General features: G+C 51.0%; 1 protein-coding gene across 17 annotated transcripts in view; it reads left to right on the top strand.

Moving 5' to 3' along the window:
- MICAL2 (microtubule associated monooxygenase, calponin and LIM domain containing 2) overlaps window positions 1-27,027 on the top strand; it is a 214,925-nt gene that overhangs the window by 127,305 nt on the left and 60,593 nt on the right. For 7 of the 17 annotated variants that reach the window (XR_010946137.1, XM_067749866.1, XM_067749865.1 and 4 more), the window contains 7 exons: window positions 3,218-3,325; window positions 4,340-4,526; window positions 5,875-5,963; window positions 7,411-7,513; window positions 19,997-20,177; window positions 21,640-21,827; window positions 26,751-26,825. Coding sequence is in view for 16 of the 17 variants with exons in the window: in XM_067749866.1 (XP_067605967.1) it covers window positions 3,218-3,325; window positions 4,340-4,526; window positions 5,875-5,963; window positions 7,411-7,513; window positions 19,997-20,177; window positions 21,640-21,827; window positions 26,751-26,825 (931 nt within the window). In the remaining variant the exon portion in view is untranslated. Of the gene's footprint in view, window positions 1-3,217; window positions 3,326-4,339; window positions 4,527-5,874; window positions 5,964-7,410; window positions 11,389-19,996; window positions 20,178-21,639; window positions 21,828-26,750; window positions 26,826-27,027 lie in introns of those variants that run through there. The other 10 variants (XM_067749868.1, XM_067749867.1, XM_067749874.1 and 7 more) reach the window with 4 other exon arrangements.

Below are 27,027 nucleotides of genomic sequence, written 5' to 3'. Positions count from 1 at the left end.
CTAGTAATTCATTTTATTGAATCCAGAAGTATGAGGCCACGGTGGATTCGAGATTTAAAAGGAAAAAGCAAAACCTGGTCATTCGCCACCGATAGTTTGAGTTAGCAATCCATCTGGTCATGTCCTCACTGTCTTGGAGCCAATGAGGCATCCTGCTGTCAGGAAAGAGGAGATGACCCAAGACCCCAGGGCAACGTCCGCCTTCACACCAGTCTTTGGGATGAGCTTCAAAGGCCCCCTCTCACCCCTTGAGACAAGCTCTTCATCACCTGGTCTCCTTGTGACCATCCACAAGTCCTGGTCTACCTCTTGGTCTTGGTGATGATCCTGGGCATGGTTTCCATTCGGTTGTAAGAAAGCCTCTGTCACAGGTGGCAATGTGGATGCACCTGGGAGAAAGGAGCCTTATGTAAATAAGGGCCCATAATGAGAGGAAGGACCAGGCTTGGATCCCCTGGCCAGGACCTGTGCTGATAGAACAACCGAGCCGGCCCGAGACTGCACCCCCAGCAACCTCAGGGCCCTCTGCTTGCTTCTTCTGTAACTGCTCCCAAAGTCAGGGTTGCACAGGAGCTCAGCGGCACAAAGTGCTTATTAGCTAAGTGGTTACTAAGGTCTCATCAGGGACCTGTAGTTAAAGCCCCAGAAAGTACGGTCTTAATCTCTGCTCGCTCAGGGGAGGCAATACTTGCGCGTGGGTCTGTGACATCACATGGTGCCTTCCTGGGAGAGCGCCTCGGAGCCAGTGCACACACTGGGTCGGGGAGGCAGCCACACAAGGGGAGTGTGCGCAGGGAGGTAAATCTGACCTCCCCTCTTTATTTTGCTGTAAACCCAGGAAGGACCTGGTATTCTACAGCTCCTATCCGAGGGGCCTGTGTCGGGGGCCCCAGCAGGGGATGGAACATTAGGCAAGTAATGGCATATTGTCCTGAGCTAGCGCACCTGAACCTCTCTTAGAAGCAGGAGCCAAGTTTCTTGGCATTTGTGAAATCCTGAAAATGGCAGAATGTATGCTTGGAAGCAGAATCCTCATCTCTCCCAGGTGGGGCCAATGTTGGGTTGCGGGGGGGGGGGGGGGTGGGGGGTGGGGGGGGTGGGGGGGGTGGGGATAACTGGCCTGGCAGCTGCTGCCACGGAGAAGGAGTGAGCTTTGTCAGGTCTGAGGAGGTCCTGTCTGTCTGAGTCCTGGGATCAGACACCCCAGCAGGCCCCCGGCCACATTTTCCATAGTCCCCCAGAGCCCTGCACGTGGTCTGGCGTGACTGATCCAGAGTAGCTACTGGTGTTGGGACTTCCTCAATGAGAAAGGGGGCAGGCGTCTCCTGGGTCTTTTTTTTTTTTTTTTACATCTTTATTAGAGTATAATTGCTTTACAATGGTGTGTTAGTTTCTGCTTTGTAACAAAGTGAATCAGTTATACATATACATATGTTCCCATATCTCTTCCCTCTTGCGTCTCCCTCCCTCCCACCCTCCCTATCCCACCCGTCCAGGTGGTCCCAAAGCACGGAGCTGATCTCCCTGTGCTATGCGGCTGCTGCCCACTAGCTGTCTGCCTTGCGTTTGGTCGTGTGTATATGTGTCCCGGGTCCTGCCTTTCTCCCCAGCCTGCTTGGCGTCCCTTCTGTCTTCATACTCTCTTGGTGCTTGTGCCTTTGCGGGCACCCGATGTGCTAGCCTCAGGTCCTGAGGGTGGGCCCTGCTCCCAGGAGTCGGGGGCTGGGGACGCCAGCTGCCACTTGCTTTGCTGTCCCCTGAACTTCCTGCTTGGCACTTGAGGCTTGCACAGCAGATTCGATGTGGCCTTCCAGGAGCGGTCTTGGGTTTCGATGGAGGGCCTTCCTTCGCCCCTGCACGAGTCACTGTTACTCGCCATCAAGATGGCTATCAACCTGTGTCCAAGGGCCTTCCGCCTAAATTGTTGCTCTCCATGGCCACACCTCCCAGAAGCTGGATTCAGAGGCTGGGGGAGCGTCTGGAGCCTCCCTCCCTCCAGGGTCTTGGGATCAGGAACAGTGTTTATAGATATAATCTCATATTGTGCATTTTTGTCCCCCTGCAGGGGAGACTGCAGTATTACCAGGCTGGCCTTTCAGAGCTGGTATGGAAAGAGGGAGCAAGTCGGGGTTTGCCCAGGGGTGTATGTGTGATTGTGCTATGTCTGCTTGGGCTGTCAGCTCCCACCCCTTCCGCAGCTCCATGACACGCCGGTGGGGTTCCACGCATTCATGGGTAGGCATGGACCATCATGTCCTTGGGAGCACAGACACCCACAACCTGTCAGGCTGTGATCCCCAGAGCCAGCGTGGAGCTGACTTGCCCAGCACCATCTCTGGGGCCCTGGGCACTGCCGCCTGGAGCTCCCCATCCTTCTCCCTGTACCTGCCCAGTAGGGACCAGCATTCACTCCCATTTCGGTCGTGTTTTTGTCGGCAAGGTGGTCTGCATGCTGACCTGACAGGACTCAGGTTAGACGTAGCCATAGCTCCCTATGGGACACGGGAGCTGCAAGGCAGGATGAATTCAGAGGGAGAGGGGAGGGTGGAGTCAAGTTCATCTTGGTCCAGCCCTGCCAAGTGCCAGGCACTCACACACACGCTCTCTCACTCAGTTCCTGCCACAGCTCCGTGAGGCAGGCACCGTTTATCCCCATTTCACTAAATGAGGATGCTGGGCTCAGAAGTTGAGGACTTGGCGCCCCATCTCAGAACTGGTTAGTGGTGGAGCAGGGTCCTAACCCTCCAGGTCTGGGAGTGGGGGGTCTGGGGCAGTTCTCACTAAACAGTAGCTCCCGGCCCTCCAGAGAGGAGGGGTCTTGGGGAGGGCGGCCGCAATGCAGCTGGCTTGTTTTCTTACTGTGAAGGCCTCCCGGGCTTGGGCTCAAGAGACCTTAGCAGAGTCCTGGCTCTTCTTGCATTTCTTTCTAAGTGGGCTTGGACAGATCCCTTCCTCTGGTATTTATTCCCCCTACCTGTGAACCAAGCAACTCAAACTCCTGAAGACCATGTACCCTGCAGGCCTCCATCTCTCTTTTCTCCATCTGCAGAGTGCCCACTGCCTACTCTGGGCTGGTTAGGCCTCTCCTGGGACGTTGGGTGCCGTTTGCATGTGGGTGTGGAGCCCTCTCCCACCTCCAGCTTGTTCGTGTCTTCCTTCTCGGTGCTAACTGGCCTCTACCTTTGTCTCTGTCTACTCTATCTCTGCTCTTGGGTAGCTGACAGTAGGGAAAGTGTCCAGCGGAATAGGGGCTGCAGCTGAAGTTCTGGTCAATCTGTACATGAATGATCACAGACCTAAGACTCAGGCCATCTCTCCAGACCTGGTAAGGATGTACACCCCACAGCCTTCACCCACAGACACTGGCTCTGGCCTCCCAGGGAGGGTGCATGGGACGCAGAGAGGATTGCCTGGCCCCTCTTCTCATGGGACGAGAGGGGCTGAGACCGGGCTGGATCAGAGCAGAGGTTAGCGGGAGGCTGTTCTTCCTTTTAGACAAACCTCACTCAGCCCCCTTGTGGCTCATTTCACAAAGCAGAGCATCTTCCCTGCTGGCTGGGGCTCTAGAGAACTCAGTGCAAAGTCCAGGAGGGGCCGTCCGCAGAGGTGGACAACACTTACTGCCAATGTTTAGCATCCAATCTGGATTGGATTGAGAATTAAGTAATGGAGAAAACACCCTTTTCCTCTGAATTCTCCCCTTCTCCAGTGACTCCGCTCATTTTGGTTTCCTTTTGGTACACTCCCCTGGAATCACCCAGGTGTGCCCCTTCTGCCCTGGCCCTTGCCCTTGCCCTCTCCTCTCCCCTCTTGCATTTAGGAAGTTGACTGGCAGCCAACTTCAACACACAGAAAAGGACTGCCCCTTCTCTGCAGTTCTCTTGAACAGTTTTATTACCATGAGCTTTCCCTGCCTGACCTAGGTCACTGCAGGGAGACAAGGATGTGTAAAACATTCTTTCAGGGACCTCACTCTAGATGCAGGCAGTACGTAACCCCTGGGTCAGATTCCTGGAGACAGCATCGCTGGGCAGCATGTTTGTGAGGGATGCCCGCTCCATCAGACCAGGAGATGTCACTCTCACCCTGAAACCAGAATGGCCAGCCTGCCTGGGAGTACAGTTAACAGCTGCCCTTGCAGGGCTGGGGTCTGTGTACCTTCCCACCCTCATTCTCTGCTGAAGTGCCCGCAGTCAGCGCCTGCAGTGACAAAAGCAGCACCTAGCCTGTGAGGCCCCACGATGCAGGCCGGCATCTCTACAAGGCCAGCCTCACAGCTGAAGGTGCGGTGTACGCCCTAACACACTGCTCTTCTCTCCCGATGCCCTGTGTCTCCCAGGAGTCCGTACGGAAGGCGTTTCCCCTGAACCTGGGTGGCAGCGACACCTGTTATTTCTGCAAGAAGCGCGTGTACGTGATGGAGCGGCTGAGCGCGGAGGGCCACTTCTTTCACCGGGAGTGTTTCCGCTGCAGCGTCTGTGCCACCACCTTGCGCCTGGCCGCCTATGCCTTCGACAGTGACGAAGGTAAACCCCCAGGGGCCAGGGCAGCACTCATCTCTGGCCTGGGCTTCAGTCCCTTTGGAGGCTCTGGGACAGGCAGCACTTCCCAGGGAGTTTTGGTGTCATCAGGAAAGCTCTTCAGGGAGCAGGGATCCCCTGCTAAAGAGAGAGGCCGCCTGTGGTGAGCAGGGGTCCTGAGGGAAGGGGAGCTGTCAGCACCAGGGGTGCATCAGCGTGGGGGGCACCTACCAGGCGACGAGTGCCTTATGAATGTTTTCTTACTCAGTCTCACCACCTTCAATTGCCCCTGTGTGGCTGAGAGAATCAAACCTGATAACCTATGTCACATGCTCGACACCACACCTGACATGTAATAGGGGTTCAGTAAATGATGGCATATTCGTGTTATTATGTATAAAGTACGCATTGTAAAAATGGCAGTAACCGCAACATGCCCTCTGATAAGTGGCCTGCCGGCGTCATCAGTGAAAGAATTGCACTCATTGGAATGAGTGATTATTTTCTAATTTCCAGCACTTGATGTTTGCACGGTCATGTAATGACAGCGCTTGTGATTCCATACCCTCAAACTAACTGCCTGGGTTCAAATCCAGACTATGCCACTTCTAGCCATATAACCTTGGGCCTGTTACGTAACCTCTTGGTCCCTCCGTTTCCTTACTTATAAAATGAGGATGATACTACTTAGCTCATAAGGTCATTATGAGGGTTGCTGGGTTAATTCCCGGGATGATAGTGTCTGGTATATTGAGTCCTACATAAGATTTTTCTGCTGTTATCATTATTCCCATCACTATTGTCACTATTGTAACAGTGAGCAGAGAAGGCTTTTCTGGAAGGCACCCGGTAGTCCCGGGCAGTGGCCAGTGGCCCAGTGTGTGCCTCACTGAGTTTTCCTCTCCAACACTGCCACAGCCTGTTCTGCTCCTTTCCCACCCCCAGGGGTCCCAGAAGCAAGAGGAACTAGAAACAGAGCTGCTATTCTGGCCTCCATTTTGCAGCCTGGCAACTTGCCTTGGGAAGGGACTTGGCCTGGGGGATTATCTGAGGGTTTCAGCCCCATCCCGGGAGCCCCGCCTGTTGCTGCAGCCTGCCCCCCCGTCTGAGCCATTTCCTTAAGGCAGGTGATGGAAACCATTTCCCAAGTTTGCGCCTTCCTGGCCTTGTTTTCAGTAGCAGCGTTTTCTGACCTAGATGGTGGCAGGCACTTGGCTCATGTCCTGCTGTGTGGTTCTGGTTTACAGGAGAAAAACCTCTCTCACTCTCTCTCTCTCTCTCTCTCTCTCTCTCTCTCTCTCTCTCTCTCTCTCTGTGTGTGTGTGTGTGTGTGTGTGTGTGTGTCTCTTTACAGGCAAGTTTTTCTGCAAGCCTCATTTCATTCACTGTAAAACCAACAGTCAGCAACGGAAGAGACGGGCAGAGTTGAAGCAACAAAGAGAAGTACGTTTTGTCTTGAAAGTGGTGGTGAAACAGGGAAGGCCCCTGATAGGAGAAGGTGTTCAAGGGTTCCTGCAAGTTCAGCCAATGTTTCTGGCTTTGGGGGATTGAAACTCAGGTGAAGAGGGCTCTGCTCCCTGGCATGGAGGGTCCCTCTGCCTTAGTCTGTTCAGCTTGCCTCTGGGCTATGACCTGTCCCAGGGGAATGACTGCTGCTTCTCACGAGAAGCCCAGAAGAGCTTTCCCATGTGCCACGGATGGGGCTATATGCTTAGCCATGCAAAGCCATGTAGCCCCCGGTGCCTGGGGCCCCCATGACCACAGGGGCACTGTTAGCAGGGATGCCTGGTATAGAGCCAACCCTCTGTGGTTTCCAAGTCCTTTCCCCAGGCTCTTGGATGTCAGCAAAGTGACTGGCCCACTGAATTTGTGGATGGCTTATGATAGGGCCCCCTCGTACCTTCTCTATGGCTTGATTAATCACCCACCTCCAGCAAGACCCACAACTTCAGCTTTTTTCTAATTATACAAGTAATATAGGCTCAACATAGAAAAACGGGTAAATATAATAAACAAAAGTGTATAAAGAAGGAAAGTGAAATCACCCATCCCCACTCTATCCTGAGAAAATCATAATTAACATTTTGGAACATTTCCTTGCAGACTTTTTTCTATATGAGTACAGTTGATCCTTGAACAGTGTGGAGGTCAGGAGCTCTGACTCTCCACAGGGTCGAAAATCCGCATATAACTGATAGTCAGCCCACCGTATCGGCGGTTCCTCCACGTCCGTAGATTCAACCAACCGTGGATCGGGTGGAACTGTAGTATTTACTATTGAAAAAACTCTGCATTTAGGTGGACCCATGCAGTTCAAACCTGCATTGTTCAAGGGTCAACTGCATGTTCTAACCCAGTGGGAATCCCATGTCTACAGTTTCATAGTCGTCTTTTCTCACTAACACTATATTAAGAACAGTTTCCCATGACATTAAAAATGCTTTTGGAGCCTAATTTTTGATGCCTGTAAAAGATGGTTGATAATTTATTTGCGTCCTATATTGTTGGACATTTATGTTGTTTACTATTTTTACCTTATAAATATTTTTACGGTGAATGTCTTTGTACCCACATCTTTCTCCATATTTCAAATAGTTTACTTAGGATCAGTCATGAGAAATGAGATTGCTGAGTCAAAGGGCGGGTATGTTTTGAAGGCTCCAAACAAAACTGACCCCTGTGATCAGTTTGCCACCCCCCAGGAAAGTCATGCCCATGTTCAGCCTGCCCTTCAGCAGTGCATGGGGGCGGAGATTTGGGGGAGGGGGGCTGGTTGCAAATTGCAGGGTCTGCCACGTTCTCTATTTACTGGCTCTCTTCCTCTGCTTCATTGGAGGCGTCGTCTCTAAGCGTCATGGACTAAATGCCCTCACCTTGATGTCTTTCTCAGGAGGAGGGAATGTGGAAAGAGCAAGAAGCCTCTAGGCGAGACCCTCCTGCGGAAAGTTCTTGCGCTGCCGCCGCCATCGGCACGCCGGAAGGCAGCCCCCCAGGTACCCCCAATTCCTTCCTTAGGAAGGTGCTAAGCTGGCCCCTCAGGCTGCCGTGGGGCCTGCTTCACCTTCCCCGGAGGCTGCTTAACTGGATTCAGGGACTGCTGCGTGCTGCCAGTCTGCATATCAGGGACAATGCTTACAACTACTGCTACACGTACGAGCTCCTGAGCCTCGGGCTGCCCCTGCTCTGGGTGTTCTCCGAGGTCCTGGCTTCCATGTACCGGGAGACCGAGGAGTCCCTCGAGGGCATCCGCGACTGGCTGCTCAGATGCTTCCCGGCCAAGCTGCACTGAAGCCCAGCCCCAAAGTGCCTTAACATTTCCCGTGTAGATGGCAGCATGTGCAGCCAGCCCAGGCGCTGGCCAGGGAGCCCCACGCCCTTTAACCCGTTAGTTCAAAGCCAAAGAGTTTCCCATCGGCCACCTGCACCTGGCCTGGTCGCGGTGAACATCTGCTCCCGGTGCCCAGGCCAGCACGACATGAAGGATATGTTTTTATACCTTTGTACTTTTATACCAAAGCGAGCCATATTTCTAGGTTTACATTTCAATTTTTAACTTTTAATAAGCCAAGAGAAAGCATCTTTTTCTATGAGTGTCAGTTTTTCTAGACACGGGTTTGACGTTTGTAACTGGTATTACAAACCCTTCCCACGTTGTGGTCAGTTGTAATCGCTGCTGCCTGCAACATGAATGATTTGGGCTTCTCTGTAAACCAGAACCAGTGCCTTTTGATTTATGTGCCTGGATACCACTTTTCAACAACGGACAGTTGTTTGCAACATGAAAGCATAATACTTTAGGAGAAAAAAATAGAAAGGGCAGAAGAGAATTAAACCTACAGAAGCACGTGGCAGTGTGTAGTCGCCTGTTGTCTGTCCTCCCAGAGGGCAGAGGACTGTTTTGCTCGCTTGTTTGGATGTAAACGAGTAGCGTAAAGGTTCCTCGCTCAGAACCCCATCACAGCCAAATGATGTAGAACCACAGGGTCTCAAGCAGATTGCTACAAATACACGTTCCCTTCCCGCTAATGAGCGCGGCAGCGAAAGCCCACTGGCCCCGACCACGTGGAGCTCCATCAAACTGTTGCAGTGTTGAAGAGGAGTTATGTCCGCTGGTGGCATTTTAAGCCCTCCTTAGGAGGTCCCCAGCCCAGGCTGCAGTCCGAGCCAAGGCCACTCAGGGTCCACAGCCATGAGGCTGAGGGAAGAAATTGCCCTTTCGCGTAACGTCCTTTGGGACCGAGGGCATTTGTTAGCACCTCAGGGTATTATTTCTGGGAAGTGCGGCTGCCCCGTGAGCGTGGCCTGCAGACGTCCCGGCTTCTTAGCCGCTCGGCTGCCATGCATATTTGGTCAAACAGTCAGAAACCATTTATTTTCACGCTGTCCTAGCAAAGGAATGCGTCTGACCTCCAGGGGGAAGCTCCCCTGTGTCTTGACTGTCAGGGGAGGCTGGGAGTGGACGCTATTACTGACTCATGCAAAAGAAATACACCCTATTTAGGGCAAAACAGGCCTTGGGCCCACCTGCATTCTTCTCTCTGGGCATCTGGAAGAGGCCTCAGCTCTCCCGACTCCACTTGCCTGGACATGCACGGCTGCTGAGTCTGGCTGAACAGTGGAGATGGCTGATAGAGAAAGGCCTTCTGCAGTGTGTTCAGTGTATCTAGAGTGGCTGGGCCAGAGACGGCTCTCCGCGTGTTACACTAGAAAGATCCTCTAGGTTAAATAAGGATGGAGCCCGGTAGGTTAGGAGCCAGAGCTCTTGAGGCCTTTGAGATGCCAAGTTCTCTAGGGTGGGAAGAAGTGGGGAGGCATTTCTATAAACACTTCCCTAAGTCCTTGGGCAAATCAGGGACATGGCTGCGGCCAAGTTCGTGGGAACTGGCGCCTCTGTCCTTGTTGGAACTGTTCTCGTCCTATGACTTGCATTGTGTTTTTCCAAATTTCTGCTGGTATTTTAATGTTCCGCACGGTGGGAGGAGCCCTTGATTCATTTTATGTTTGATTCTGAAAGTCACGACATAAACACATGCACAGCTGTCATTGTTATTCCCGTCAGCTCAGGGCAGGGCGAGATGCTTTGTGGGATGCTCCGTGAAGCCAGTTAGGATCTCTGAGAATGTCACTTTTGGCCATAAGGAGACTGGTTTGAATTACTCTGGCGAGACAGGGCGTGCCTGTCAGAAGCCTGAGTTGTTTGTATGTTCTGAGACTTTGAACCTTCCTGGTGGGGCAGCACCAAAACACAAAGGTGGGTCCTGGAGGGGGGGGCGGATGTCTCTAAGCCTCCACAACATATTCAAGGATGAACGTGGGGCTCGAGAGTAAAATCGGGGCAGAGAGGATGTGGAGGGCTGTGGAGGACAGAGGAGTGTCAGCCAATTGCACGGATTCACTCTTGCAGATAAGTGGCTGCTCACTGCCAGCAAGGTTCATCCGTCCTAAGCAAACCGTAACTTGTTTGGGGACGTTTCTCTTTTTTTAATGGTTGCCTCGTTTTCAATTCCCGTGCCTTCTCGTGTTGCCTTGTGCCCCGCAAGTAAATTCTCTTTTCTGTCTCTCTCTTTCCAACCTTACACTGTGGCCGTCAGTTCATTTCAGCCTTCCGGTGCTACACCCACTTCTTGGCTGACACAATTCTGCTCTGAGGTGACTGGTTTTCTTGCCAATTTTCAGAGAGTGGTACTAACCCCTGACCCGCTTTCCGTACCCCATGCCCCCGCCGTGGCCTTGGTTGAGCTAACTGCGAGTGTCTTGCATACTAATGCGCTCATTCAGTGGCATGGTTGGTGAACAGCATGGGGTGGTGTTCAGCTCAAAAGCGAAAGCCGTTTCTGATTCCATCCCTCTGAGCCAGCTGCCTGGTCCACCCCAAGTGCCTGCCCCGCCTCCCCTCTGCGGCCTGCGGCCTGCGTGCATGCTTTTCTGGTTGCACGTACAAAGCCCCTCACCTTCCTGGGAGGGTTAACCCCGAATGTGAGACAGTACCATAGAGAGGGCGCTTCACCTTTGAAAAGAACTCTTTCACCTCTCAGCCTCTGAAAAAGCACATGCATACCAGCATCTTCAGTTGGTTCTAGTATAAAGGTTATCGATGAAAACCATAGGTGACTCTTTTCAGAAGGATTTAAAAAAAAAAATACTCCCAGGCTTCATCACAAGCTTGACCCAGACTCTGTATCTTGAACACACAATCACAATTTTCCTAGCAAATCCTTTCTCCACTGCAGCCCATACTTTACCTCCAAGGGCTTTGCTGTGGCTCTTCTGATCGCTCTGGGCTCGTAAAGCCCTGGATGATACAGAAGCTTCAACTAGAGCAGTCATTGTCACAGACCAGGGAAGCCTTTGAGAGATGACTCAGTTGGGCCCCAGGTCTGGAGCAGCGCATTTCAATGCCCCCACGAGCCTTTAGCTGGAGCAGCAGGACGCTCAGAGTGCTTTTAAAGAGAAACACCGCGCCAAGTACAGTGGGGCTGCTGAAGGCCAGGCCTCGCAGTCTCGGGCCGCAGGTGGTGTGCGTCCTGCATGCGGCCCAGAGCCATGCTGACCCTCGCCTGTCTGCACAGCCCCGCATGCTGCATGGCTCCCTCGTTGGTGCAGATCCTAGCCAGGACCAAGTCACCCTTCTTGTCTTATCTTCTCTTGCAGAGTCTCCCCCCTTTTTAGAATGTCAACCAAAGAGTGCCCTCCTCCCTCCAGCCTCCTCCCTAGCTAGCCTCCCCACATCATCACCACGCATGTTTGTGACCTTTGGTAGTCATTACAGTGCCACATGGAACCCTGTATTTTGCACACGGCGGACAATGTTTAGCTTTATTTATGGTATTTGATGCTGTAAATGAAAATAAATATGGTTCTTTATAAAGCTCATTGTTTCCTCTCTTCTTTGCCACGGAAGCTGCTCAAACCTCAAACACAGGGGTTGGTTGAAGGGGTCAGCCTTCCCTAAACGGAGTTGGGGGGGGCTTCACTTGTGGTGACATGGGACTTTCTGGGGCTGTGCTGGGTACTCTGAGAGGAAATATTACCCAGGGGTAATATTTGGAAAATATCACCCATGCTCCGGGGCCAGGCTTTGGGGACTGTTCCTTGAAAACTCATCGTGCTCTCCCGCTGTAGGTGCTGGGCATGACTGGCTGAAGGTCAGAGTCACCTCGGCTGTCAGGAACAGGCTATATTGACAGCTGCTTGCAGCCGTTTCCCACACACATCCAAGCAGTGGACCCGCAGGAGCGCTTTACTTGGGAACCTTGCTGTGACTTAGGTTCCCATGTGATAGAGGTTGGTCTTGAAAGTTTTGTGCTGGTCTAGCTGAGTGATGGGTGAAAGGTAAGGAGGAAGGACTGGACATTGGTTTCAGGATGGCAGTGAATGTGGCAGGTGTGCTCCTCCAGATGCAGAGCCATTTGTGATGCTAAGAGACCTGCCTTGCCCCCAAAGACTCAGGTCACTCAGTGTCTTAGGCTGCAAGGCTCTGCCCACAGGGCCAGTCTGAGGACAGCACCATGGCAGGCTCTGGCCAAATTCCACTTGTCTTTAAGGGAAGGATTTGAAGTTTTCACTTAACTAGTCTGGACAGTGTCAAAGAAATCTGGTCCTCAACCTCCCTAGGGTGGGATACGTCCCTTTGCCATGCTGGATGTGGCTGAGCTTCTGATGCTGGCATGAAAACTCATCTGTGAACTGCATGCGGGCCGTTGTATCTCTAAAGGGGCACTTCTGAGGCCCTGGGCCTCTGAGCACAGTTGCTGGTGCCTGGAACTGCCTCCAGAGCTGTCTGTGGTCATGACGAAGTGTCTGTACTCCTACCCAGGTGAGATACTCTTTCCCTTCCCTGAAAGGAAGGGTGTTAGGGACTGAAGTCAGGAGCTGGGTTAGACAAGTGACTCATTCCTTTATCCATTCATCTATTCAAGTGTTTGTTGAATGCCTGCCATGCCCTAGGCATATTCTAGGTCCTAGAGATGCAGCAGCGAACCACACAGAATTCCTGCCCCTCCCTGCCTCTTAGCCTGCACGCATCTCGGTGTTGTACTAGACTTGATGTGTTTTGTTTAGCTGTGCGTGCACTTATTTGTTCACTTGTTCATGTGCACATTTGTTTTCTCACCTAATACGTACTGAGTAGTAGTATGTTGGGAATATAGCAGGGAGTGAAACAGGCAAAAATCCTCATGCTCATGGAGCTTATAGTTTGGTTTTGATTTTTGATCTGAAGTTGGGTTAAAACAACATTTTCCAAAGTGTGACAATGGAACACTAGCTTCAAGAGGTGCTTTGTGAAAAAAGGGTTCCGTGGTCACAGAGTCTGAGAAGTGTTGTATACTAATCATGCCAGTCCTCCCAAATCTTGGCGATCCACAAGATTCATTAGCGTATTGAAGTCTGAGGAGTCCTCCAGTGAAGAAGCCTAATTAACTTTGCTGAAGTGGGCTTTCCCGTACCTCTTTGAAGTGAGTTTTTTGTTTGTTTAGGGGCAGTTTTTGTTTTGCATGTTACATTCTACATTAAGAGTTTGGTAGAATATTCTTTATCCAAAAACACTGGATGGAAGAATTAAAATAAAAAATGTAAATAATAGAATTAGGTATTAAATAGAATTAAGTACTGGTGAAATAATGGAGTGGTAACTTTCTAAACTTTAAAACCTCTGATGGAAAAAAATTACAGAGGAAAAACATAGCCCAAATCTGACTTACAAACATTTTTAAAACTTAACATATAAAAATAAAAATGAAAATATTCAACAGGCAGTCAGACTGGGGAAAAATCTGAATTCGATGTGATGACAAAGATGTTCATTGCTGTGGCATTTAGAAGGTTCCTGCAAAGCGATGGTCTCAGGTGCCTTGCACATGATATTTGTTGATTAAAGACCCCATAATAAATGGGCAAAGGTTATGCATGGACTGTTCACACTCAAGCAAATTTTAAAAGAAAACACTTAAACAACAGCATTTCCAAAAATGTTCTAACTTGGCTTTCAAAGGAATGTAAATTAATTATGCTGCACCCACTGAATAAGTAAAGGAATAGTGAAGTAGATTGTAAGAAAAAATATGAACTTAATCACTAGTATTAAGTGTAAAGTTACATGGGGACCATCTTTTCTGGAAAGCAATATGGCAACGAGTATTATGACCCATTAAAGGGATTCTGACCTTGGCCCAGTAATCACACCCCAGGAACTGATCCTAAAGAAATAATCCAGCCAAGGAAAGGAAATCCCTGCAACCTGAATATTGAGTAGAGTAAGGGGGTCAAGCAAAGCGGGTGGGGGTGAGCCGTTCTCCTCTATTTCTGAGAACTCATTCACTTTCAGAGCTTTTTCTTTCATCCCTTAAATAAGTAAAAGAAGTGACTGCCACTTTCACTGCCCCAAGGCGACTGTTTCCATGGGGCCAAAGGCTTTCTGTGCGGTCCCTCATTAGCTTTTCACCTCCTGGTGGCAACCTTGAGTTGGCACTGACATTAAAGTTCACTGATGCTAGAGGTGACCTAGAGCAGCATCTTCAACTGTTGAGGAGCCCAGGCCAGGAATCAGATGCTGCTCTCAGGAGACCCTTGGCACAGGGGAAGGCCCTGGACTTGGCCGAAGACCGGCTTTGGCCCCAGGACATCGTATTGACTCAGAGGCACCGGGCGAGTCCCTTCTGTGAACGGGGCTAACCGTGCCTCTGGCAGAGGGTTTGGGGAAGGCAGAGTCAGTGAGCCGAGTGTGCCCAGCAAGAGCTCTTGCTGAGTTCTGGGGAGTACCTTCCTGGTTTCGTGCAGCAGCGAGTGCCCTGAGGGAGGCATTCTAGGTCAGCTGGGGCTCAGAGTCTTGACGGGACATCTTCTGGTTGGGGACTAAACAGGTCTCGATTCACATGGAGTGGCAACATCTATTGTTTTCTAGTTTTCTGGTCCCCCAGCTCTCTTGAAGGTGACTGGTTATCTCCCTTTAGACACGCTGGCCTCAGCTTGAGCCCCTTCTCTCCTGCCACCTGCTAGCAGCACTTCAGTTTTGCTGTAGTGAGTGCCTGAGTCTCAGCACAGGGAGCCTCCTCGAGCTCTGGCTCGGGCTACCTGCTCACCATCTCCACTTAGCTGTCTACTGAGAGGCTCCAACTTACACGTCCACCCCCAACTCCTGGTCTTCCCCGGAGACAGACACTGCCCTTGGCCTTTGCAGTCTCTGGACACGGCAGTTCCATTCTTGTTGCTCAGCTCAGAGCCTTGGCTGGAGCCATTCTTAGCTCTTCTTTTCTTGGCCCCATGTCCAGTCCATCTGTGAATTCTAAGTACAGCCAGAGTCTGTCCACATCCCACCACCTCCATGCTACCGCCTGGCCCCAGCCACTGTCATCTCTTCTTGTGTTATTCCGGTAACCTCCTCTAAGCTCTCCTTCTAGAGAGTTCTCCTTACTCCATTCAACCTATTTTCAACACAACAGCTAGAGGAGTCTTGTGAGAACTTAAGTCTGATCTCTCCTCTGCTCCAAACTCCAGCAGCTCCCCAGCTCACTTAGCGTGAAAGCCAAAGGCATACAGTGGGGACTCCTGGTAAGTGCAGTCGGGCAGGACAGCCATGCCCCAGTATGGCAGGCAGGCCTGGGGCCCAGGGCTACCTATCAATTTACTCATCGCCTGAAGACCCCCTAGAAACTGGCATTCCCAGTAGTACACTCTCAGAAGCCCTGGGATGGCAACTGTGCTGTCTTTAGGCACCTGTGCTTTTATCTTTTAAAGGGACATGCACTGCAAAGGACCTTGGTACTGGATAGACCTATGTCCCTCCTAGAGCAATTAGGTGGAGGGAACACCTGACACAGACCCCTTCCCAGGTCCCTCCTCCATCCTGCTGAGGGCTTGTCAGTGTCCCCTCACTCATCCACCTTGAAAGAGGGCAAGGAGACTGCACTATGCTTAGTACCCTGGACATCTGCCTATTTGCTCTCAGATACACTCCCTGCCCTTCCCCTGCTCCGCTCTGTATTAGAGAGGTGTAACCCTTGCAAAAGACATTTCCCAAGCTGTCTTGCGAACTGGTTTCCTACTAAGTTTGACCATTAGGACGCACGAGTGGGAGAGTGCAGGGTGGAATTGAGGGAGAAGCCAGGGTATTCCTCCTGTCCCTCTGCATCCTGGGCAGTGCTGTGTCTTTTTTGTGGTACCCGCCTCCTACTGCATGGCCCTGGCCTCTGGACTCATAGCACCAGCTCCTTCCGGTGTCCCCCTAGCCAGTGGCTTCCTGCCATTACTCATCTCTGGGTTGCCTCACGTTCCCCATTTGGCTTTTCAACTCATCCAATACCATCGTTATTAGCTTCCTGTATTAACTTTACTCTGTTGAACTCCCTGGCTTGGGTTCTATTTTCCTGACTGGTAAACTTAGTTCCATTGCTCTTGTTAAACTGTTTTCTTCCAAGAGAACTGTGGGCAAGACAGCAGAGGGAGCTTTTCCAAGCCCAGAGGCAAAAGTGGCTCTGGCAGTTAGGAGCTGTGTGACCCCAGACAAGTGAGATAACACCTCTGAGCTTCGGTTTCCTCATCTGTAAAATGGGCTTAAAAACTGTATATAGGAGAACATGTTTTGTTGTCTCCCTGGGTTCTGGGGGAGAGTGGAAGGGCCTCCGGACTTGGGGAGAAAACAGGAACAAGTTCACCAGCAGAAATGGGGCTCCATTCAAGGCCCTTCCTGGTTTGATGTCAAAGCAATCATTTCCCACTGGTTTGACCAGTTTCCCACTGGTTTTCCCCTGTCTGTACAGTCGCATGGACTTATTTTCTGTTCCCATGCAGTTGGCAGTGCTTTCCCACTTTGCTCTTGCTCCCAGGGGTCTGCCACCTCCCTTCCCTGTTCAAATCCTACGCATCCTCAAGCCCCATTAAAACGGTGCCTTCTACCCAAAGTCTTTATTGCTTGGAAGTCAGATCTCCCTCCCCTCCCACCTCGTCCTGGCCTCACTCTTTGTGGTCTACCTTCTAATGCAGATATTTGTCAACAGACCTTCTTTCCCCTGTGGGGCAGAAAGAGACCCTTGAAGGCAGAAGGAGACCCATGGCTGATTTATCTCCAAATCTCCAGCACAAGCCTGGATCAGAGGAGGGCACAGTAGCTTCTGCTGACCCTATAAGTATCTGTGCACAGAGCTCACAGGCACATACGCCTATACTCAGATATAAACCAGGTATAGAGCCGGGTCTCTGCTACAGCAATTCTGTAACAAGTCTCCCAAATCTTAGTAGCTTGTAACATCATTTTTCTTGCTCGTGGGTCTGTGGGTTGGCTGAGTGGCTCTGCTTCAGGCTGCAGGTGTAAGGGTGACCTGGGCTCTCATGGGATCGGCTAGACCATAGGTTGGCTCCAGATCTGTTCCATGTGCCCACAGTCGGGCACCTAGGCTGCTGAAGGGGCAGCAGCCATCTGGGACGAACTCTTCTCATGGCCAGCGAGCAGGAGTGTGAGTGGACTAGCCAGACAGCAAGGCCATTGAAAGCCGCTGCTCATGTCACACCCACTGATTTCCACTGGTCGAAGCAAGTCTCACGGCCAAGCCTCATGTCAACTGAGCAGGGAAGCTCACCCCATCTACTCCAGTGGGAAGGACCGCAAGGTCATAGGACAAACCATAACTCTGTTATGGGGAGGAAGTGAAGAACTGGGGACGTCTTCCAGTCCAAACTCCCAGAATCATGGCCACGTGCACTGCTGTCCATTTGTGGCTTGGTTGTGCTCACAGACATACAGACTGGTCCCCGTCCTTTGACGAAATGTCCGACCGAGTGCTGGTGTCTTAACCTCTCTGTTCACCTGTTTCCTCAGCAACAAAATGGGGATAATACTACTTTTCTCGGAAGCTTGTGTGGAATTTAATAGACTTATTACATGTTAAACACTTAAACAATCCTTGATAAAAGTAAGCTGCTGCCATTATAATAACGACACAGTCAAGCATCCAGTTATGATACCTGCTCCCAGATGCTCCTCCTCTGTCCACAGCCGCCCCAGTGCAGAAGGGTGCATACATGTCCTCGCAGCAAGCATGCCCTGTACCAGGGCTTGCAAACTGGCAAACCACTGGCTGCATCTGGCTGTAGACGTGTCGCGTTGGACCTGTGTGTGTAGTATTTTAAAATGTGAGGCATTGCACATAAAAATCAAAATTTCTCGAGTTACCTTTGCAGATGATAAGTAAAGAGTAGATAACATCTCCCAGAAAGAGTGTGTGTGGTGAAAAAAATGAGAGGGCCCAGGTAGAAGCATGAAGAACCCGGGACTTCAGCGTTGGCTAGAAGTCGGGATGGCTGAGACGGAACGGTCAGCTAGGCAGGGAGAGTAAGCGCCCTGGGAGCAGGGAGGGCTCAGAGGGCAAGAGCTGCAGGAGGACCCCAAAGCCTTGTGAGTTGGATTTAGCGACAACAAGGAGGGCACTAGGGACTTTGCTGGGGGCAGTTCGGGTAGTGGAGGCATAGGCAGGATCATAGGGGATTGAGGAGTGAGTGCTGGGAGGTGAGGAAGTGGAGAAAGTGCAGCAAAGTCTTCCCAGAAGATCGGCTGGGAAGGGGGAAGAAGAGTTGGCTGGGGAGTGGGGGGAGGGGGGAACTGGGATTAAAAATGGCCTTCTTAAAACCAGAGAGGTTTCAGCATATGTTAATACTGATGGAAAAGATCCAGTAGACAAAGAATTAATGACACGGGGAAGAGGAGATAATGGTCCTTAACCGGGGCAGGGGGGCGGGGGGGGGGCAGTGTAGGGGCGGTGTAGGAGGAGCCAAGTTCAAGTGCAATGTCAGCCTTAGAGAGGAGAAAGGACTCCTACCCCGCTGTGACCAGAGAGGGGGTCGTGGAGCCAGTTAGTGGCCAAGAGGGATCTGGGACTTGGGCTGCCTGTCTTGCTCATTTATTCATTCATTGATTCATTGATTCATTTAACAGGTATTTATTATTGAGCATCTACTCTTCACCAGGCACCATTCTAGCAAGAAATGAAAGGCGAAAATCACTGCTTTTATTCTAGGCATGGGAGAGAAATAACAAACAAAATAAATGGGAAAAGTGTATAGTTTATTAGAAGGTGCGATGTGCTATGAATAAAAATAAAGAGGAAAGGAAAGTGCTGAGGGTGTGGTTTGCAGTTTCAGGAGGACGGTCAGGGTCACCTCCTTGAGAAGGCAACAAAGGTTTGAAGGAGGCGGGTGAGCGAGCCCTGCCCTCTGGGGGCAGTGTCTCCAAGAAAGAGGCAAGAACCTCTGAGCCGGGGCTGAGATGGGGGGCGTGCTGCGTGCGGAGGGACAGCACAGCGGTCACGTGGTCAGAGCAGAGAGCCGGGGACAGCACTGGGAGTTGAGGTCACAGGGGCCCTGGAGGATTGTGACAGGGGGTGGCGTGATCTGACTTACATGTTAACAGGCACTCGGCAGCTGTGTTGAGAATAGACTGAGGGGTGGAGCATGACCAGAGGGAAAGCAGGGAGACCAGTAGAGGCCGTTTCTGTAACCCAGACAAGAGGTGATGGTGGCTGGGGCCAGGGTGGCAGCAGAAGAGGTGGTGACAGGTGCCTGGATTCCTGACGTATTTTCAAGGTAGAGCCAACTGGATTTGCTGATAGCTTGAGTGAAGAGTGAAAGAACTAAAGGAGTCAAGGATAACACTGAAGTGTTGCCTGGAGCAACCTGAAGGCCCAAGTTGCCATTTACCAAGATGGGAGGGCCATGCGGGAGGCAGGCTTGGGGAGAGGCAGAGATGGAGAATTCCATGGGCATGAGCGTGATGTGTCTACTGGACATCCACCTGGAGATGCCAAGTAAGCGGTGGCGTATACGCGTCTAGATTCAGGGGAATGTCCAGGCTGGAGAGAGAGATGTGTGAGTCATTGTTGTCTAGGGTTATTTAAGGCTGAAACCAGATGAGATCATCAAGGACATGAGTGGAGATGAGAAGAGAAGAGGTTCAAAGACAGTCCTGGGACCTTCCAGTGCTCAGAGGTCACGGGGTGGGGCGGGGGCAACCAGTGAAAGAAACAAAGGGAGAAGGAGGTAGCCAGTGGGGAGGAGGGAGCCAGGTTGTGCTGTCCTGGAAGCTGAGAGAAGGGCTGTTTCTAGAAGGAAGGAGTGATCAGCGGGGTCAGAGGCTTCTGGTGTGTCAAGTAAGATGAGAAATGAGAAGTTACCACTGGGTTTAGCGACACATTGGACATTGTGATTCTGATAACAGCAATGCAGAGGCTGGTGGACCTGGGGTGGGACCTATGGACATTACAGACCCTCCTATACTCTTAAGTCAGACAGCGTGTACGTTCGTGCCCTGCACCCAAGACATGTGCTCTAAATGCTGGGGTGTCCGGTGGGCTAAGTGGTGGGGATCCAGTGATGGCACGGTGGATGAGGTCCATCTTAGAGTGTCCACCCAAGCCTCTGGAGGAAGGGCAGGCGCCCTGTGGGGCGGTCCATTCCCACCATCTCTCTAGACCCTCTTCTCCTCTCAACAGATGAACCAACCTCCCCCAAGAAGCCCAAGAGTGTCCCGGAGCTCGAGCACGGGGATGTGGCTGGCGGAGCCGCCTCCCCCCTGCCCTCTGAGTGGACGTCAGTGAGGATCAGCCCCGGGGAGGAAGTGGTTGGGCAGGACGTGCTGGCTGTGCGTGTCCTGGTCACCAGTGACGACAGCAGGTACGTTCCTGCTGCTGCAGGACGGGGGCAGGATGGGTTGGGCAAGGGGACAGCATTCGGGAACTGGTCTTACCCCCACTCACTTGCAGTGTGACCTCTCTGTGCCTCCATTTCCCCATCTGTAAGATGGGATAATCCGTAGGGAGTTGTCAGGATCGAAGAATTAACATGTCAAGGGTGTAGAACAACCCAAAGAAGCTTAAGTAACAAAGGCAAATATGTTGGATCTATAGCCATCCACGGAGAGGCCCGTATGTGGAACTCTTGGCTGCTGGGGGCCTCAGCCTACATCCATAGATTCATGTCCACATATCAAGATTTCAAGGTTGGGCTCCAACTGGTACTAACATTACATTAGGGCTAATCGATGAACTGGCCCGGGGTGCTATTGTGAGTGGCAGGCTTGGGCAGGCTGATGGACAGATGGCCCACCAAAGCTCACAGATGGACAAGGGGCAGTGCCCTCACACAAAGAAGCATGCTGGACATGGAGAGGAAGAGAGAGAAAGAGAGAGAAATATACATATTCATGAAAATGTCACTAGCCAATAGGTTCTGTGCTTCCCCACCCCAGGACTGTGCTGAGCTGTCCCCACTACCTAGGACACCCCGCTTCCACTCCCACACCACCTGAATTCCTGATGGCTATTTCAGACCCAGGCTAAATATCCCCCCACGCATTCTTTTCTGTAGTCTTTTCCATTCCCTCATCTGTTCCCAAGGGAAGCAAGCAGTACTTAATGCCTGACGTTTTAGGCCCAAGTCCTAATGATGAGCTCATTCTACCCCAGAGAGCTCAGGAGTCCTGCTCGGGGACGGTGAGGGTGAGAGGACCAGCCTTCACATGAGTACTTCATTGTACATCTCTGGGCCTCTTTCACCTGCTCTGATCTGAACTTGCCTGCATTCGCGTGCTAGGGCTGCCATGAAGAACCACAGACGGGTGGCTTAAACAGCAGAGATTTCTTTTCTCACGGTTCTAGAAGTTCAAGATCAAGGTGTCAGCAGGGTTGGTTCCTTCTGAGGACCATGAGGGAAGATTCTGTTCCAGGCCCCTCTCCTCAGCTTGTAGATGGTGGTCTTCTCGTTTATGTGGCATTTTCCTCGTACGTATGCCTGTGTCTAAATTTCCTTGTAAGGAAAATTGTAAGGACACCAGTCAGATTGGATTAGCGCCCACCCTAATGACCTCGTTTTAATCTAATTACCTCTTTAAAGACCCTGTTTCTCAAAGCAGTCACATTCTGAGGTACTAGGCGTTAGGACTTCATGTGAATTTGGGGGGCGGGGCATGGGTCAGCCCATAACAAAGCCAGAGACTGGGTGCCAGGCATAGAGGTAACTAACCCGTGGCCCTTGCCCTAGAACCCCTTTGCCTGCTGGAGGGCAGCGACGGGCAGGGCACAGTGCGGCCGGGATGGCAGGCTTCCTTGCTCACCTGCTCTTTCCTTCCTCCTCCCAGCTCGGACGAAGAGGTAGACCGTGGTGGCAGTGAGGCCTCCAGTGCAGAGCCCTGGGACGAAAGACCCCGGCGACAGGGACCCCGACCCTCACCCCTCCTGAAGCCCCTCGCCCAGCACAGCTCCCTGAGGGAGGCCCTGCCCAGGGCAGTCTCTCCACGTGGCCTCGAGGAGCCTGAAGCTGTGCGTGGTGAGCAGAGGGCCTGCCTGGGCGGGACAGACAGACGGGCTTGCGTGATCCTGGGACATGGGGGTGGAAGGGGGCAGGGGGGACAGGGACCCCCATGGACGGTTTTTCCTCATGGAGGACCACGTGACAGTAGGCCTGGCCCTCAGGCTCAGAGGCAGTGGAGCTGAGACCTTTGGGGGCCGGGGTACAAGTGGGGGTGAGGGGACTGGACCCAGGCCCAGCCTCCCTCTCCATGGGCAGCTTTGGAATCTCAAGTGGGAAGGAGGCGGAGGGGGCTGGCTGGCTATGTGTCACAGGCAGAGATAAGGGGGCCCCAGCACCCTCTTTCCTGGAGCAGCGTCCTCTGAATATCTGTGAGGGGCCCTCTGGCATTCCATAGCCCGTGAGGGAAAAGGAGGTGGGCTCAGCTGCTGTTGGACCACACACCTCTCTGAGCAGCACAGTTTCTCTGGTGCCACCAGGGGGCAGCACAGGGCCACTACCAGTGCTTGGTGACTTGTGGAATGCGCAGTAACAAATGCCGTATGTATCACTGAGTGCCTGTATTGGCCAGGGCTTTCCCTGTACACGGCCCCATTTCATCCTCAGGATGACCATGTGAGGTAAGTAGCATGAAGCCCATTTTACAGGTGTTCAAATGGACTGAGTGTTTTCCCAAGGACTCACACAGCTTAGTAAGTGGTGTGGCCCAGTGCTGGATGCTGCACACCCAAAGAAGCCATTGTCTTTAGCATTCCGGCTTGTTTTAATAAAGGGCCTTGAACTGAATGTTTTGATTTAGTCAAGGGCAACTAGTGACCTGTGGGTGGGAAGAAACAGGCTAATAGCAGCTTGCCATCATCAGGACCAATGGCCTTAGCTGCCCGGGGAAAGCCGCAGCTCTACTTGTCCTGCGCTTCCCTCTGGTGGCCGAGAGCAGAACTGCCACATGAACCTAGAAATGTTCTTACGAGTGATGGTTTCACAGGAAGACCAGGGCTGGGGCCAGAATCCTGTAAACTCTGGATTTACCCTCTCATGTGAGCTGTTTTTAAAAAGGACACATTGCCATTAAAACACATTTGCTAAGTACCGTTTGTAGTGCTGTCCAGAGAGGCTTAGCACAGGCAGTGTACAGAGTCTTGGGTACTGCTGGCCTCTCCATCACCCTGGGCTCCAGCCTCCTCATTTATAGATACGAAGACTGCCCACCTTTCATCCCTTCCCTCCATTTCTCCTTTCTCCTCAAACTGTCAGAGGATTTTAGGCAACTTACAAGAAAGACATAAAACAAAATTGTGTGTCTATATATATGAAAGATAAAGCCTAAAGATATATACATGAAAGGGAAAACCAGTTTAGGAGGTATAGACCTCAGAGAGGCAGACCATGATCCTAAACAGTTGCTCTAGTGGAATCATAAATTTGATTCTGAGTTTTCTGGCAGCTAGAGTTCAAATGGAAACAGACAATTACTTCTGACTGTTCACAAGGAAAAAAAATACATTGGTTTGCAGCAGGTCTCAGAGCCGGTACCACTTTTCCTAATGCTTCACCCTATGGAAATCTTCCAGCTCATGTCAAATAGATGATATTGAGAGGTGTGTTTGGTCGTGTCTTGAACAATGGGGTCTGCAGAAAATGCAGCAATAGTTTTCCCAAGGCTGTTTCGTGCAGCATCCTTTGCTGGCAGGTGAGAGCATGACAGCAAAACATGACTCAGCTAGAGAACTTCTCCCAGGAGGATGGGGTTAGGTAGAGAGATCAAGGCCGTGTGGCTAAAGCATTTTGTTTCACAGTCCAGTTTAATTCCAGAATAAGAAACATAGTAGACAGAGAAGTGAATAGACCTCACGACTTTCAAGCAATCTTCTGTTGGTTTTGTCTTTATCCATCATGATTTCCATCACTGCCAAGCAGACCACATTGTAAGGCTACAATCGCTGGCATAGTCTAAGCTCTGTGTTTCATGTTGCTGGTTGTGGTGAGTCCATCACTTTACCAGATAGTGTAGGGTTGACATCATGTTGTGGGTGTCACGGAGCTTTGTTAATCACTATTTTCACCTGGGTAAATGACTCGGAGCTTAGCCGAGGGCATGCCGAAAAAGACCAGGATGTTGCTTTAAAAAGATGCCTGGTTTGTACATCGTGCTCATAACAGCATTTTTCACAATTGCCGAAAGGAGAAGTGACCCAAATGTCCATCAACAGGTGAATGGATAAACAAATTGTGCTATATCCACACAATGGAATGTTATTCAGCATTAAAAAGGAATGAAGTTGTGACACATGCTACAACATGGATGAAACTTGAAGTTACTAGGCTAAGTGAACTGTGAACTAAGCCAGGACAAGTATTGTATGATCCCACTTCTATGAGGCACCCAGAATAGTTAAAGTCACAGAGGCAGAAAGTATAGAAAAGTGATAACCAGGGGCTGGGGGAAGAGAGTGGATGGGGATTATTGTTTAATGGGGACAGAGTTTCAGTGGGATGAAGAAGTTCCGGAGATGGATGGAATTACTGTTTGCACAACAACGTGAATGTACTTAATGCCATTCAACCCTATACTTAAAGGTGGTTACAATGGTGATTTTTATATTGTATATGTTTTACCACCTTTGAAAAGACTCTGGGACTGCCACAGCTCATCAAGGAACGTATCCCCTCCTCAAAGTTCTTTAGCATAGAGCATGCCCACCATGATGGTTTAAAACAGAAACTGAGCCCTGTGTAATAGAGGCCATAGAAAATGTTCAGTAATGCTCCCCTAAAACACCTAGTTTAGTGGTTCGTAAAAATCCTGCTTAAGAGGCAGATCCCTAGGTTCCCTCCTTCAGAGATTCAGATGCCTTGGGTCTAGAGTGGGGACCAGTATCTGCGTTTATGGAAGCACCCCAGATGCCTCCAGGCAGGAGGGCCACGTCCTGCGCTTTGGGAATCGCAGAAGAGCAGCTTCCTAGAGGCCTGCTTGGATGCATTAGTTATAAAATGCACGCCTAAACAACTAAACGAATTGATCTAGTGCACTGGGTTCTTGGACATAAACCAGTTACAGTTAGGAGGGAATCTGCCCTCAAATTATTCTGATTTAGAAAAATCGGTATTTATCCATTTTTTTTCTGGCAATAATTTGATAACAGGATGGTCCAATGGCCTATGGAGGACATTTATTGTTAATAAAATGATGTCATCAGCACCCTGTGTCACAATACTTACCCTCTTACTCCTTTTGCAGAGAGTCATACACTAAGATCTCCAAAAGTACTCCCTTAAAACAAATATAAACACATTAAATAAATATACTATAAACTAAAAAGAAGGGAACAGCCCTGCTTTACTCTGCTCAAAATTACCGGATCAAATCATGACTACCCACTCTATTCCTATTGTGGTAAAAATGTGTGCATGGACGCCCTGTAAACACCAGTGATGGAAAACCTCTCATGAATTTTAACCATTTCTAATAAATCCCATTCCACAAAGTTAAGAGCCGAGGAGAAGCAGTAAGAGCTTCTGGCACTCTTCTGTGTTTCTTGAGTAATTTCTCCATTAGGTGATGAAGAGGTTAACTCTGGTCTGCAGGAATCAGCTGTGCTTGTTCCTTATGTAAAACACCCATGACTTGCACTTGGCAGGGGGAAGTGGCCCTACATTGTACGTAGACTGTTCATGCTGCAGTGGGGAGACAGGGAGATGGCACCCTCACCTATCCACATAGGCTCCTCCCCCTCAAACCCGTGAGCTTGATTATGACTGCAGACCTGTGGGATGGGGAACCGCCAGACCAGACACAGCAGGAGCAAAGCTCTCCAAATTGATAAGGGAGGGGAGCCAAGGAGCTCAGGAGCTAAACGACCTCCTGCTGAGGAAAGGAAGCCCCCAGGTCGGGTGGACGCCTGTGCTCCACAGCCTGGCTGGTAAGAGCTGACAGCAGCTCTGAGCCCTGGCGGGGAGTGGAATCTAGGACTTCCTGCAGACAGAGGGCGGGCAGGGCCAGCTGTGTTCAAAGCTTCCCCACCCACTCTCCACGCCCACATCAGTCCTGCGGGCTTCCTTTCCTTCCACACCTCCTGGTCCCACGTGTGGGAGCCGTTCAGGTGTGCCTTGCCCCGTCTTTCTCTCCGGCCGTGATGGAACCACCACGGAGACCTGGAGCCTGAGGCCAAATCTGAGGGCCCAGTGTGGGAGCGGGGTACATTTACACCCCACTAGTAGGTCCCAAATGGCTAAGACCCATTTCTTCTGCCTGTGATGTTAATTTTGCTCAGCTGATTCTCAAGGCCCAGCTGGGCAAAGGGTCTTCATAACGCAGCCCACGGCATCCTGCAAATGTGTTTCCATCGGAAGCAGGCCAAGAGGAGGGGTTGTGGCCATGGAGTGTCCAGGAGTTCAGTTAAAACTTGTTCCCAAAGGGTTTTGGGGGCTCTGGGGGTAGAGAGAGGGTGGAGCTTTCTGAAGCTTCCAGGCTTCGATGAGAGCAGCTCTGGTTCATCTATGACACATTTGGGGCTTTGATGGGAGACTTCAGCTCCAAAGAGCTGCTCTGCTTAAAATGAACGTGTCGTATATGCTTGTGTATATACGGACATATGTATATACATGTATGCATATAAACATGCATGCACACATGCTTATTAACAATGGGTGAGTTAGAATGATGGCTCATAATTTGAGATATTTTCTGAAAGAGGGCAGTACCTGGCCCATAGCAGGGTCTCAAAACAATTTGATGAGTGAATGAATGAAAAGTTGGAAGTGTGTGTCATAGGGACAGGATGGTTCGGTCTGAGGAAAGGAAGGGGCTCAGTCAATTATGACCATTAGTCTACTAACTTTTGGTAACTGGGCCATAAGAAAAAACTCCCTGTTTATCCTACCCGTTTAACAGACTCTTCCTCCCTCCCCATCTTCTCTCCCTCTTTCTTTTTCCCACCACAGTTCTGCAGAGGGCCAACAGCTTCCAGTTTCCAACTCCCAGCAAATACCAGAGCGGGAGAAGAAAATTCCAGTCGAGTGAGTCATGAGCTCCCTGGGGGGTGGGAGGGGGCAGGAGCTGTCTGATGAATTCCCAGGGGCAGCTGTTCTCACTCCTCACATGTCCTCTCTGAACTGGCCTCCTGGATGTGAGGGGCAAGGAAAGAAATGTACTGTTGGACTATTTCCACTGCTCACTAGAGGAGGCACTTTCCAAGGGATTTGCTACTTTTTCTTCTGC

Source organism: Pseudorca crassidens, chromosome 9, assembly GCF_039906515.1.
Source record: "Pseudorca crassidens isolate mPseCra1 chromosome 9, mPseCra1.hap1, whole genome shotgun sequence".
NCBI classification, from domain to species: Eukaryota; Metazoa; Chordata; class Mammalia; order Artiodactyla; family Delphinidae; genus Pseudorca; species Pseudorca crassidens.
Note: the sequence above shows the minus strand (reverse complement) of the source record. Positions and strands in the feature narration are given on the sequence as shown.